The 15,769-nt window shown below is 35.6% G+C and overlaps 1 protein-coding gene across 1 annotated transcript; it reads right to left on the bottom strand.

Moving 5' to 3' along the window:
* Positions 1-396: 396 nt before the first annotated feature.
* Positions 397-11,688, bottom strand: LOC108328920 (uncharacterized). Its single transcript, XM_017562825.2, has 9 exons — positions 10,964-11,688; positions 10,508-10,648; positions 8,648-9,025; positions 5,275-5,379; positions 3,754-3,894; positions 1,925-2,128; positions 1,230-1,322; positions 1,008-1,119; positions 397-723 (listed from the first exon to the last, which is right to left on the bottom strand). The coding sequence occupies exons 1-9, from the start codon at positions 11,438-11,440 to the stop codon at positions 680-682; spliced, it is 1,695 nt and encodes a 564-aa protein (XP_017418314.1). The 5' UTR covers positions 11,441-11,688; the 3' UTR covers positions 397-679.
* Positions 11,689-15,769: the final 4,081 nt, after the last annotated feature.

Genomic DNA, 15,769 nt, shown 5'->3' with positions numbered 1-15,769 from the left:
GTACACGCCCTTCTTTTTAAGAAAACCAAATTGGACATAGTTGCACGGTTAAGGAACATTTCTCGATCAAGCTAGCCGTTATTAGGATATCAAGTATGACAACATAATTGCGAGGAACCACTCAACTACAACAACCAACGTCAGCAAAGCTGCCAGACAATATCACCTAATCCTACCGACCATTTACATCTTTCATAGCAGTATCCACTGTAAGAAAACGACTCAAGTACTCCGACTCATTTTTTCTTTTAAATAGAAGCTACACCCAATGACTTGTAAACAAGCCACGTTAATATACGAAGTGAATTCGTAAAGCGATAGAACCCAACAGTATTCCCAAGTAAACCAAAATCGAAGTTGGGAGATTGATAGTACACTAGATGTTCGCCGCTGGAATTTTCGGAAACGCGCCATTAATTTAGGCTAACAAAATATTACAGTAAATTATTTTCACAAACAAAAAAATATTACAATGAGATTAGCAACTGTATTTTTCATCGATTCTACGCACCGCTGATGCCACGGCATAAATAGGCGTCACTCTAATTCACCTCGTCTGAACTCAGCTACCTATGCCGCCAATAGAATTGGCAAGGGGAATAGAAGAGGAAGTGCAAAAAGGAAACCAGAAACCTCGTTCCTGTACCATTAACTGTGCCATTGCATTGTCTGACAAAGATTAATCGCCTTGTAGAAAATAAAGCTGACGAATGTTTCCGGAAGCTACAACAAAAGAGAAAAAGTTATTACCATGATCCGCTTAGCCTCCTCTAGAAAATAATTAGAACAACCAGCTCTGTACCAGACTTCTTGTATAATATATTGTTCATCAGTTGTCTTGTGACTGAAACCTCTATTCAGAAGTTTGATTCTTTCTTAAAGCAGATTTTAACTCACGGGAAAGGTTTGATTCACCTTACTTTCTACATTCATTTTATTTTCTCCTTCAAGTACATGTAGAAAAAGCCCACTTACATTGGGCCTAAAAGGAAAAAACTGATAGTTACCATATAACCAGTCCCTGAAGTAGACATGGAGAGCAGATGACAATTCTCGTTTGCGACTTTCTTCTAAAGGTGCTTCTCGTAAGAGCTGCCTTATCTCCTCTAAATTTTTTTGCTGCAAAGATAAAATTCATTCAGAATTAAACACATTTCACATCCGTAAAAAGAAAACACTTGATCGGAAGTCCAATTGTTCGTATACTCATCAATTAACAGCATGCATACATTTTTATTCTGAGATGCCATATAAGCATCTGGTAACGTGAATGGGTTGCCTTTTGTAGCCCCAGTGGACTCTCCTCCAAACCAGTTGGGAATCTGCATGACAACAATGCGGAAAGAATAAAATCACGACTAAATAAAGATAAAGAAATGCACCTTGAACACTGCTCATACCTGAATTTACAAATCATACACACAATATCAATGTTTCCAAATAGAAGAGCAGCCGCTATTTTGAATTAATTTACTAATGATAAAAATTACTCAATTTATAAGGTTCATAATTAAAAATAAAATGCCACAGGTGTCTTAACTCTTAAACAAAACATACAAATTCAAATAAATGTTTCCTAGCTAAAGATTATCAATTATTATCAAGTCTTTTATCATTAACGCTATTAATACATCTCTATATTTCAATTTTGGATATTAAAATCCCGAAATAACCCAATGTCTTCCATCAGAGGAATTCTTTTGGAATCAACACAAAGTTTCGCTATAGTGCTTGCTATGGCTGTTGTTAAGACACTATTGGCCGCACTACAGCAGCCACTGTAGCAGGTAGGGGCCGCTCGCACTACTTAATACCCTGGACGATATATTATCTGATGGCAAACATATGAATTTCCATTAAAAGATCACCCACACAAAAAAGTCTACACTTGCCATACAAGTCAGTAATAAAGAAACACGCATACCACAAAATAAGTGAACTGATCTGGGTCCACCCGCATAGCAGACTCAGCTTGAACATCAGAGACACCAGCTGGATGAGACAATGAATCATGCGGATCAACCATGCCCAATGCTAGAGGCTCATCCCATCGGTTAACTGTGGGCACAATTCCAACTTCGTCCATATGCTCCTCCAATTGGGAATAAAAAGTATTATAGGGAGCCACCTGTTAACATTATAAGGAAGAAGATTTCAAACAAGGAATTCAGCAGAGAAAAGTGAGAATTAAAAAGAAAAATATGCATACATTGTAAGAACAAAAAAGCTTGTAGTGTCACTAGAAGCATAAATGTAGTCAGAAAAACGACTTCAGTAAGATGTTACTTAGAGACCATATTGTTTTTCTAATTAAACGACTTCAGTAAGATGTTACTTAGAGATCATATTGTTTTTCTAATTAAACAAATACTATATTTGTAGTCATCTAAAAGAATAATTGAGTAGTCTGTTATTAGATTTTGAAGACAAACTAAAAAGGCTTGTTCTTGCCAACCACCAAATATACTGATCTAGAATTTAAGGGTTTGTCCATTTCATCACTTAGCTTTCTCATGGCTATTGGGCTAACTTTTTTGTTTCTTTCTCAACTAGACTTTATAACTATGAATGTGCTGCGTTTTAAAAATTAATAATCAACACATTAGAATTAAAAATTGCAAATAATACCAGTAAAGCAACAAAGTACGACCCCTAAACAAGCTCAAAGTAAACCTATTTACAGTCTAACAATTTTATCCACTCGTGGATCAGTCACACACTTTAATAGCTAGAGGAACTTTCTATCCACTCATGTATCAGTGTCACGATTCAAAAGTACTAGGCTGATAGTAATTTCATAAATAGCCGCCCAATATTTTGCAGTGATTTCATAACTCCTTTCTCTGCACATTTGAGGAAAAAAAATTAGTAACAAAGAAGGCTAGATGACATCCCAATGATTAAAAATACCAAGATATTGCCGCTTGACACTAACCCTGTAAAGGTAAACTACATAAGCAGCGATACAAAAATAATCAAAGAGCTTTCAGTTACAATTTCTCTCTATCTATCTCTCTGTTTGTATATGTATATAGAGAGAAAGAGACTCGAATGAAATTAAATATCAGGAGAAAAAGTATAAAACAAATTATTTAAATTAATAATTAAGATTAGTATATTCATTTTCATTCTCTTTTTTCATATAAGATATTTATTGAGTCACAGTCAAAAAGCATTTTCTCTATCTTAAACAAGAATTATATCATTCAACACAAGTGTACTCATCTCAAAAGAACTCGCAATGTTTTACGTTTCTTTTTATTACAATCAAATAATGACCTTCCAAAAAAATGAGACGCATTATTTTTTAATATTTTAAATATTTTCAACTGACTTGTCAAGTTGTTTAAAATATTGAACATTTTTCATACTGTCCCTGAAGTGTTGAACTTAGACTCCAAGTGTATTGAGGTGTTGGCACGGAACAAGTATTTGAGCTAATTTTCAAAAGAAAATAAGTAGGCAGCTAGTGAGGAGTGCCAAATATGTGTTGCATACTGTCAGAGACATGTCGAACATTACATCTCAACGAAGAGTACCATGTTCTGTAGGTACCAACCTATATTGTGCAAAATTATACCAATTAAGCCACAAAGAACATCACAATTCAATCTTTTTAATTTTTCAGTGGAATCACTTCATGATGCCATTACATAGAATCAAAATCTATAGGTTCATTTTCATGCAGAAGCCAATCTGGAAGGTCAGAGTACCAACTTCACTAAAAATGCAACGGTAAATGAAGAAGCTCACCTGCAGTTTATGGTTATCACCAACAATAAGAGGTTGCTGGTTCACTCCCAAAAAGAAAACACATTCCCGACAATTAGCAATACAAATGTGTTTTGCTGCTACGATTACATGAACTCTTTCACAATGTTCCACTCTGACAGCCTGGCAAACAAAAATACGAACCCAGAGAGATCAACTTCTTTTCTGCAAATTAAGCGTCAGCTATTCTACTAGTAGGCAGAAAATCAGTAAAACGCCTCCCCTCCCATTACCAAGTCGTACCAAAAGAATTAAAAATGATGAGTAAATAGTTCAATTGTATCTTTGAAAGTAGTAAAATGCAGTAAAGTGAATCCTGAAGGATAAATCAGTATAAATAAAAATAAAATTGCCACCTAAAAGTACCTTGTTGAAAGGTGTTATATTAAATGATGACAATTATGGCTCGTCCGATTCTCCATAAACACTTCCATGGGAGAAAAATAAGAAAGAAAAATGAAACCAGCTCCTCCACAGGTAACATTAGCTTATGCATGTGTTACAAATAAGATTCTGAAGAAGCTGAAGGAAAATAACTCATACTCATAGAGCATATACCACAAATCCACCATAAAAGTATGGCAGATGGCATTGTGGCCTATGGCAGAGGTGTGAGGCTATAACACGCACAAAACACATAGTAACATAAAGTGCAGACTCTAACTAGAAAGAAGAAAGAAAAAACTTATGATAAAAAAACAATAAACTAAAAATAGCATATTCAATAAACTTTGAAGACAACGTCACAAGATTCAATAGTTCACTCAAAAGTAAAAGAACTCAGGTTCATGTAACAACAAAATAATAAAAATAAATGAGCATAAGAGAACTAGACTACAAGGGGGCAGAATGCAGTAAGGTGGAGCACTAGAGCCAAAGAAAAAAGCAGACAGAACTAAAAAGACGGAGATAGAATCAATTGAACCAAAAGGAGGTAAGTCACTGGAGAAGCTGGCCAGAAAATGGACGAGAAAAGGGACAGAAACACAGAAATAAACCAATAATGGAGAGACGGATAGGTAACCAGAATATGGGTTGCTGCCAGGAGGAGATGACGTCAATGCCTTCATAAAATACACATGGAAGAAGATAGACTCAAAAGACACAACATAGGAGTGACCATACACACTGCTGGATGGCTAAACAAGTATTTTACTGCTTTAGGGTTTCAAACAACTTTTGGTGATAGGTCATACCATGAAAATAGTTCGGTCAGTTCAACCCATTTCTGGGTGAAGGTTTCTCATTTCTGTCAAAAACCACAATTGGCACCACGGACATTGCAGGCACCCTGGCCTGCCATAACAAAATGGCCATGCCATAGCCTTTGTATGGGAGACATCAATTCTCCACCCCTACATACTGCCATTGCGCCATCATGCCCAACATTTAACAACAATGCACTATGGTACAAAAACAAATTTCATAATTGTTCATTCCTTACATATGTACAGAATCATTATGCTCCTTTCACAAGCAGGACACAAAGCTACTAAGTATTACCTTGCCTACTGCTCCCAGAACTATTGTTGCATCTGAACACCCATAGACAGTAGCATATCTCAATGGTGCTAAGATGTATATGGCAGACTCGTGGCAATTTAGAACCTGAATGATCAAATAGAATTTCTATTAGCATACTACATATAGAGACCAACAACAATCTAAACTGACCTCTCAATTTCCGAACACACGTGAACTAAGATGCATAAGGTGGTGATTCAAGCAGTAAAAACATCTATTCACTCAAACAATACCATATCATAAGATGGTTGCATGTCTTATTTTAAGGAACTAAATTTTTGAAAAGTTTGGTAGAGATGCTCAAAAACTACCTCAGCATGAAAAACCAAACCCTCTTTTCAAATATGGCTATAACAACCAATATCAATCAAATTTTTTAAATAGCAGATATAGTGGTGATATAGCTCGATTGCATAGCAGCATCTCTCCCATCCACAATTTTAAATCCATCTTCTTTTACAACCTCTGTCATTGTTGTGGTTACAGCAAGCATCCTCTTGTCATCTTTTGCGAGTACCCAACCAAACGAAATTTAAGGGGGAACTTGTAAAAAGTTAAATTCTTGAAGGAACTGTTTCACCCATAAAAGTTCACAACTAATAGACGTCATTGTCCTATATTCAGATTCAGAAGAAATAATATTTCCTATAAGGAAAACACAATATCTTGTAGTACAACATTTGTGGGTAGGGGAGCCTGCCCAGTTAGCATTACAATACTCATGGATTTGGGTATTTCCTTTATCTTCATATAGCATACCTTGTCCTAGAGCTCTTTTGAGGTATCTTAGGATACGGGTAACAGTACTCCAATGGTAAAAAGAAAAAGCCTGCATGAACTAACTAACAACACCAACTGCAAAAGACAGATCAAAGTCAAGTAATAGTAAGATAATGTTTCCAACCAGCCTTCTATCTCTTTTCAGATCAGAGAAAGACTCTACTTGTTGTGTTATTTTCTTATTTAGGTCCATAGAGCTATCCATTGGTCTACAATCAATCATTTTTGTCTCTTTTAGGATATCAAGAGCATATTTCCCTTGAATGATTACAACACCTTTTGACTAAGCTACTTCAATACCCAAGAAGTATTTGAGGCTTCCAAGATCTTTGGTTTGAAAATGTTTACACAAATGCTCATTTACCTCAGATATTCAAGTTACATAATTTGAGTACAAGAACATAATTTTTGGAGTTCTAAGCTAGATACAGTTTAAGTTGGAAAATCATAGACGTTTGTTTACAAGGATTGGCTGCCAGCATTGTTTTAACTTTTCTTGTATGTAGGGGTAATTTTGTAATATCCTAGGGTGTATTTTTCTTTCTCTCAAGCGTCTATTGTGGGCTGAACATGGAATGGCCCAAAAAGAAAGAAATTAGGTTAAGTTGGTGCTTTTGGAAGGTGAGAGAGCAGCCATAGGGAGGGAGGGAGGAAGGCAGAATACACTTCACTGGTTTTTGTTTTTCTCTGCTTTTGGGGTTTGGTGTTTTGTAACCATTGGAGTTCCCTGGGTACTCACTTCCAAATTTTCTTTGCAATGGAGTATGGCCGATTCTTATCATTCCCTTAATTTCTATGCATTTCCATGCGTCCGTGCACTAGCTTTCAATTTCCAGTTCTGCTTTATTTTCATTTCCTTTACTGTTCATACTTTTCTGGCTTTGTTTTTTTAATTTCCATGCACTTCTACCAATTGGTTTTAATTTCTAAGCATTTTCTACCAATTGGAATTTCATTTCCAGCTATTTCTACCGATTAGAATGTATCTCTGCATTTGTTTCATTTCAATTCAGTGCTACACATTTACGTTGTCCCTTGTTTTGCATTTTCATTCACGTTACTGCACTATTAATTTGTACTTGCATTTTATTTTATAGTTTTGCTTTGTTGTCACAAGTTTACGTTTCTAAACAACTTCTATTAATGCACCTATGTCTTTATGTTTCCTTACTCAGTTTCTTGCATTTCACTCAGTTTTTAGATTACACTTTGCGTTCTATTGTTCATTTACTTTTCATTGTTTCAATCCCCCAATTCATGTTTTGTTGAGAAAGAAATTACTCAATGAACTCAATTGAAATCGATGCCTTGGATTGATACCTAGGTTGACCTCTAGACTACATTATTTAAGGGGAAAATTTTAGTTTTATTTGATGAGGCTTGTGTGAACAAAAGGTCTATCACTGGCATACCATCAAATGCAGACATTGGTAATACATGCATTTCACCCTTTCTACTGTTTAAAAACCAATGCAATAATGATAATAATAATAATAATAATACAAAGTACAAACAAATCTTTCATGCATACAGAGAGTGGAAATACCATAGGATTCAGATTAGCTTTGGTTCAAATTAGAATAGGCAGAAGAGGGAAAAGGTAGAAAGGAGAAATAATGAAAGAATATTGTTAATTCTACAAACATGAACAAGGAGTCTGTAGTGCCACCTTAAAGGGTTCGTCCTTAAAACAGAAAGCTTAAGTTACAACAAAATAAACTTTCACTGCCTTCACAGCTGTACCCATCTCCCTATTTAAATACATGAACCCTAACTGTCTGTTTAACTAACCTGAGCAGCCCACAAACTCCAGTGTTTCCTCCACCTAGTATATACCTTCCAAACCTAATTCTCTAGCTGGAGCTCATGCCTAACATAATGCATCAAGCATTTAGAATAATGTTCAAATCGTGAACCTAAATCTATATCCAGATAGCTTGTTCAGACATAAACAGACAAACCTTGGCAGTTTCAAATTGCAAACGTTCAGAAAATTGCATGTGGTCCCAAAAGACAAATTTTAGTCATGTTTTATTACATCAAGTTGGAAAACTATGAGCTAAATAGCTATTTAGAAGCAAATGTCCATCTAGAGTATGCTGGAACAAACAATACTTACTGTACTTAAGAAATAGTACATTCTTGTGCTCAAGAAATTGCATATTCAAGTACACTAATTATTTTACTCAGGTATCTAGGAAGTTGCATCTGTTAACACTTTAGCCTAGAAAATCGCCAATTAAACTGTTAAGAGTGTGTGAGAGAGAGTGTGCAAGCTCGTGTGTGTATTAAGCATAAAAACCAACTAAATGAGAATGTTTTTTCGCTCAGAATTTCTCCCTAATATATTCTCTTTATCATTTAGTAATTTCATCTTAAATTTCTTCTACAGAATATTCTCTTCATCTTACCCACTACACTTATTAGCATCCCTATATGAAAACATAATATGAAGGGTTAAATACCTATTTAGGATCAATAGCTTCAATGATATATCAAAATAATCCAAAATGTGAGTAACATTATACTTGAAAAACAGATAAATATATGAATATATGTATTAGAAACAAACCTTAACATTAGAACCTTTAATGTCAGGTGCATGCTTCATATATGATGATTTTGAAATCCCTTCAATGAAACTTGCACCTCTGGTTGAGGCCTTATTAACTGAGGCACTGGATGCATCAGTCATAGCAACATCGTGATCAGAAGGAGAAGCTGGCCCATTTTCCTTAGAAGAAGTCCGTTCAGAAATATATTCCAAAGCAGCAACAATGTTTTGTTGAAGCCAATCATGAACTTGAGCAGCAGGAACAGGAACAGCAGGCATGTCAGGGTCTGAATTTGCAAAAAAGGGAGAAAATTGACTGAAAGAATTTCCTTCAGATCCATTGTCACCAAACTGAATTAGAAACCCAAGGTGCTCAAAACTATCCATGGTTAAAACCTATCAATTAAGCAAAAGAATATCAAGATAATAAACTAAAAAAACACAAATTTGATTCAATAAAAAATAAATTGCTGTAATGAAACATTTAATCAAAGACAAGTTAAAAAAGGTTCAAAAATTCCTATATCTTTCCATCCAGTAACAAACTAGATGATCTTAGGCTACAGAGTCAATTATACTTGGGAGGGAAAAACTTAGAAATGCACCACTTCCTAAAACTACCACGTCCTAATTAAAAGGTGGTAGCATTTAACCATGTGATAATCAATGCCTCGGCAAGCAAAAGAAATTGAATGTTGCTGTCACTCTAAATCTAGCATATCCTTTAATTGTTATGATTACTAATTGCTAATGACAGCCAAACACACGAGGATATATACATTGCCACATGCATATACAATAAGAAGTGCACAGAAGTGACGGGACTGGCATTAAAATCAAGATAAGTTGGATTTGCATTAACTAGAAAGAGAAGATGCTGGCATCCTAAACAAATTAAACAATAAGTTGTGCCAATAACAAACAAGAACAAAGAAATGGCCAGCAACCAGCTTGCCAGTTTTTATCCCTCACCTCAAAACAAACAAATAAAAAAACGGTTGATTTTTTGTCTGTAGAGATTGAACAATCATGCTAACTCTATACTGTATGATGCATGACATGTATATGAATAGACCAATTCAATTTCACTCATTATTAGTACAAATTGTCAGTCAGCATTTCCCTAACTCAGTGGACCAAAACTCAATTAGAAGATCACAACCCTGGCAACTCTAGAAGACAAAAACAAGTCAATGATAAATTTGTATCTATATGAGTCATAAAAAATAGTATGGATCGCATGCAAGAATTTCAACCAACATAGAGGCACTTGCACAATATTCTTATGTTACATGAAACCCTGCATGGCCTAATAAATCAAACAAAAGTGAGACAAACTACGGAATCGGTTTTTCTGCTCCCCATGAGGATATTGCAATGCTCACAATACATCACAAAAACAGAGTAACTAGTTGCAATCATACAGGATGGTGGCACAGGGGGGAGGTTACTTATCTACTACAAAACTCTTAGTAGCTGATGTCTTCAGAGTATATGCTCCAAATATCAGGTTCAGGGTTCACACAAAATTAATAGCAATGAGAAAACAATGTAGTAATATGATTAAGTAAATAATAAATAATATCATTCTACAGGAGCTAGGCAACAGCTGGTCACAAGAACAAGCATACAACAAGTGATGCAAAACTACTTTCCATGGCATTCAAGAATATCTCTTTTTTTGGTTTGCAAGGAAAATAGCCAACAACACTATTTCAATTACAAGAATATATCCCACAGATGAAAATAAAATAAAAACAAAACAAAGGAGAATAAACACACAATGCAGTTATAAACCAAGTATTGAATTAAGAAAATCAGAAATAATGAATAGCATTCAAAATCAGTAACAACCAATAATACAGCAAATTAACAAACCAGAGATTCTTCGCCTTCTCCATCCACAGGCTCTGCTAGAAGAGACAGAATGTTAGCCAAGTGTTTTTGCAGATATGACAATTGATGCGCCTCTTCATCAGTCTGAGATGGCAAAAACCGCCGACTGTTGCTACGAACAAGCTGCAAAACACTTAACATCAGAATCAACACATTGCGTACCAAATCAACGACAGAATAACTCAACAAAATTATCAGCAGTTTAATACAGTAATCAAAAAGAAATTAATCATAAAAAACGAAACAGCAACGAACACCTGCTAACAAAACTAATCCAAGGCTTCAAATGTGAGAGTCACCACCACAAAATTAACCCTACATTATGGTAACTAAACAACGAATTGGTCCGGAACAGTACCGTCGTATCTAATAGCGCCGAATAACAAATCGAATTACCTCACAAAAAAGGGAAGAAACGAAGGAAAACGTAGAATTCACCTGAAGCGGCGAGAGGGCGGACAAGTAGCCATCGAAAGCGGAAGTGGAAGGCCAGACATCGACGACGGCAGCAGAGTCCTTGTGCGTCCGCGGGAGGAGCCTCTTGAAGGATTGAATGTAGAGAAAAAGTACCAGATCATGCACGTCGACGCCGACGGAATCGGCTTCGCCGAGCTTTGCGGCGACAAGAGGTTCGGAGTCGGAGGGCAGAATCGAGGCGAGCGTATCGAGGACGAGTCTGGCGTGCTCAACGGAAATCTGCAATGCCTCGGAGATGGCCGCCGAGCCTACTCGATGGTTGGAGGATAACTCTAGAAGCTTCCGCTTCAACGGAATTAGGGTTTGCGCGGGGTCGGAGAAGATGAGGCGTGGGATTGGCAAGAGGCCGTGCTCAAAGGGCTCCCGCCTTGGGTGAATCACGGTGCTAGAGTCCCTCGCCAACGAAGAAGACGTGCATGGCTCCGTTGGTTCCGTCATGGCAACGCAGAGAAAAAATTCATGCGAGAGAGAGGGAAAGAGAGGGAGGGAGAGAGTTGCAGATCTTTGAATCGGGAGGAAGTAGAGGGAGAAGAGAGAGATGCGGGTGCGTTCTGGTGGGGTTCACCGCATGGTGTGTCGATACGTGGCGCCTTCTTATTGGTTCAGCAACAGTTACCATTTGAAGAAGCTTTGCCCTTTTACTCTGAAATGGCATTGATGCAATTGTACTTTGACGCATCCCATCTTACATGTGTTTTTCATTAATGGATGTGTTTTCAATTTTATCCACACTGCTTTTTTTCATTAATAATAACTCGTTCAACAATTTATGGAAGAAAAGTGTTCGTGATATAACTTTTCTTGTGATTAAACTCTATTGAAATTATACACTTTTAAGAAATGTTATTGAATAAGTTAAGGAATTTAAAAGTCGTATAATCTACAACAATATAAAAATAGTTGTTTTTTTTTAACATAATGAAATTAATGAAAAAAAATGAAACATGTGGTATTAGAACAATAGTAGTTTATTTATATACTTTTTTTTTCATTTGACTCAAATAAATTGTTTGCTTCGATTATAGAAACCAGATTTTAACTCATAAATAACATGTTGGACAAAATCTTGATTTTATTGTGTTTAAAAATGATTTTGACTCTCAAACCATGTTTTGAATGGAATAAACAAAAATCTCATATCTATTGGATAAAACTATGGTTTGCAAACTATAATTTATACAAGTTATAAACACTAAGATTTAAGATTTAATGCACTCAAATATACTTTTTTTTCAAGTAGATATTGTCTCCAATGGAAAAAACTTACACTTACAACTAATCTCGTTCAACCTAGTTAGTTTCTTAAGAGTCTTTACATTTTTCTTTCCCTAGAATATAACTTATATTTTCAAGTGTGCATACTTGGGATTGGCGTTATCTTGTACTTGACATTAACTATTGAAACACCCTGAAGTAGAAAACAAAGGCTAACAGTTTCAAGACTTGGAAGCCTTGTAGAGTCACTTGTAAGAAAATCTAATGCTGGTTTTAATGTATGCTTTCAACATCCTTTCTAGATTCATTGGTTTAACTCCTGATAAAAAAAGGCTATAGAAAAAGTAAGTTAGACATGTAAAGTAGAGAGGTTGGACAAATGACAAAGGATTTCCAGACGAGAGAAGACTATCTTACACAGTGCATAAGGGTTGAATCTGCTTAGTCTCGTGTAGAGAAGAACCTTATAGTCGAGAAGAAGAGGTAGGGGAGCTAATCTAGGTTTAGATCGTATGACCTTGTAACGCTTGATCAATAATATGAATTTTGGTTTCATTGTTGTTACATGACAATATAATCTTTTGGCTTATGTTTCTTCCTTGCTCGTGAATGTTGTTGAGATGAATATTATGTCTTGGTAAAATATAAGCTAGTGAATATGGTCGAATGTTGTGAAATTCATATATGCCTTATAAGTTGTGTTTGATAAGAAATGATAGATCTTGAATGCCAATCTAAGTGTAGTACATGTTTCCTTCCTTGGTGGTGCATGAGGGATAACTCTCACGGTCTATACAAAGAGATGGTAGAGTAAAGAAAATTCTGTTTCCTTGCTTTTGATGCATAAAACCGTGTATCTTAGATGAAATGCTGGTCATACCTCTTGTACCAGATGACCCCCGGACGGCCCCAGACAAAACACATAGGACAGACGGCAGGTCTCGAACACCCAGACCGGACGGTCGTGACAGGTAGGTCTCCAAGTGTGATTAAGGTAAAACACCGATTAGAGGATTTGGCTCTGGATTGGGCCGTGATTAAGGCCTTGCTAATCCTAGGCCCATGACCAAAACTATAAATACAGGTCAAAGGTAAGAGGTAGGCAGATTCATTAATTACGCATTTATTGCAGTACCTAAACCACCGATCGGACCATTACTAACTTAAGCATCGGAGCACCTTTGACAGGTACCCTCCTAGGCGTACAGAACGGACGGACTTTGGACAACGGAGAAAAGAATCTCACGAAGACCGAGCGGAGACAACAAGAGACGTGCAGACTTAGGTGACTCGACCCCATACAGGAATACCTCTCAATTCTTTTATTATCTTTCATCATGCTTTCAAGGCATTTTATGACACATAAGATCCTAATTATTTTAGATTATTGTTTGAGCCATTACTCTAGTTTTATTCTTGCAAATCATGTTGTTGCCCTCACCACAAAGTGTCTTGAATTATGACCGTGTAAGTGGTATATTAAGGCTTGTGTGTTTTGTTTTAATATAATCTTGAACCATGCTTTCCTTGGTAAACTGTGTAGTATTAATGAACAAAAGCTGACCATATACTCAGTCGCACATTCCTTTATTCTTTGAAAAAGCTTGGAATAATTGTCTTGGTATGAATCAACCATCACATGAAGAGCCAACATATGCTATTTTGGACACGTTAATTAATTAACAGGATGTTTATGGAAGCCTTTTACTTATGGAAAACTTCTTTTATTGAGTTAAGGCTGCTGATTTATAATTAAACCTTGAACCATGCTTTCCTTCTATGAAATCATAGGAAAAACGTGTAGGACTAGTGAGTCAGTTTTGGTTTATCACAATTTTTTGTGTGACTCATGAATCTTGATGGGTCAACTAGTGAAGACCTTAAAGACAAAGGGTGCAGACTTTCATTTTTCTTTATTTCTAACTTATCAACTAGCCATTGTATTAGGTGGAGAACTATTTTATTACTGTCAAGAATTTTTCTTTCACCATGCATACACGATGGAGCCATCAAGATTTATGTGAATTGGTTTGATTTTTATTTTTTCAATTGTAGAGTTATGGTTTCTAAGGAAGAAGGTATTACAGTGCACTAATTTTATTCGATAGAATGTATTATAGTGCACTAGTTTTATTCGATAGAATGTTCCACTGAATTGATAGTTTTTAATGGTTGAACCATTTACTTTGGAAAACTTAACCCCTTTATAACTTCTTCTTTTTTGTAATTTTGAACTTCATAATTATTTTCCATGATTATTTGTTCTTGGTTAACCTACATGCTTATTTAGCTAGTGAACCACAACTTACGAATGTGTTGAAAGCATCATTTTCAGTTAATTTATGTTGGGAGTTTCATGGTTGGAATTAAGAAAAATAATTGAAAGAAATTTAATTCAAAGAAAAATAACCTTTGTCTTGCCAGATTTTAGTGTATTGTTGTTGTTGCTTGTTTTTGTTATTAAATTTCAATTATTTATTAACTTAGAGTTTATGGTTGACATATTAGTTTTATGAAATTATTTAACTATTTGTAAATAGTTCTACACAAAGATGAAAAATTTCATGGAATCTGATTAAAAAAAAAAAAAGTGTTAGCAAAATAATGCACATGAAGTTTTGATGATGTCCAAAATCAAGTCAAGAAGAAATCAAGATTCAAGATGTTATGAAGACTTGTATTGCTATGGAAAGCTTTTGTAATTTAGTGTCTAGGACTTAGACATTTAGTGTTTTTGATTCCATGTAATTCCATACTATATAATAAAAAACCAGAGTCCAAAGTGCACTGTTTTAATCGATTAAAATGGGTATTAATCGATTAAAACGAGGCTGACACTGAAAACCAAATTGCCTCTGGAATAATCGATTAAAGCTTGTTTTAATCGATTACATAATCGATTAATCTTGAGAATAATCGATTAAATAGAGCAGTTGGAGGTTCCAGAGTTGAAGACTAGCCGTTGCACTGGAATAATCGATTAAAGCCTAAAATAATCGATTAGTTAATCGATTAAACCTGAGAATAATCGATTAACACTAGCCGTTGGGGGTTTCAAATTTGAAGAACTAGCCGTTGTACTTATTTTAATCGATTAATACTTAAGTTAATCGATTAAAACAGTCAGATGGCTCATTTTCGAAGAATGGAAGAGCCTTTGGATGAGTCTATAAATAGACTCTCATTTCCTCTCAAGGTTATCAACTACAACTCTTCCCTTGTGCTCAAATACTCAGAAACTCTTGAGAATTGTGTGCTCTTGCTCAGCTAAGGAAACTCTGTCTGTAGAGTTGGTGAAATACTGCTACGGTGATAGAGGAATAGCTGGTTCATCCTTGGTGTGTCTAAGGAAGTGTTTGGAAGAGGAAGTCATCCTTCGTGAAGTATTCGGAGGAAGTGTTTCATCCTCTGTGAAGATTCAAAGGAGGTGTTGTTTCATCTCTTGTGGCATCAAGAGAGGTGTTTTCTAAACTTTTACAAATTGTATCTGTGTGATTGTAGTTTGTAATTGTTTTGTGATTAGTGAAGTGTTTATCTTGTTTGAGATAAGCG

Source organism: Vigna angularis, chromosome 2 (assembly GCF_016808095.1).
Source record: "Vigna angularis cultivar LongXiaoDou No.4 chromosome 2, ASM1680809v1, whole genome shotgun sequence".
Taxonomy (NCBI): domain Eukaryota; kingdom Viridiplantae; phylum Streptophyta; class Magnoliopsida; order Fabales; family Fabaceae; genus Vigna; species Vigna angularis.
Note: the sequence above shows the minus strand (reverse complement) of the source record. Positions and strands in the feature narration are given on the sequence as shown.

What these genes read in the sequence shown, in the direction of transcription:
- LOC108328920 (XM_017562825.2), bottom strand. Translation starts at nt 11,440, where the DNA reads ATGACGGAACCAACGGAGCCATGCACGTCTTCTTCGTTGGCGAGGGAC. An exon ending in ATCAGTTCACTTATTTTGTG is followed by an intron (nt 1,323 to 1,924) that starts GTATGCGTGTTT and finishes GTTGTCATGCAG; the next exon opens with ATTCCCAACTGGTTTGGAGG. An exon ending in TGGCATCTCAGAATAAAAAT is followed by an intron (nt 1,120 to 1,229) that starts GTATGCATGCTG and finishes TTATCTTTGCAG; the next exon opens with CAAAAAAATTTAGAGGAGAT.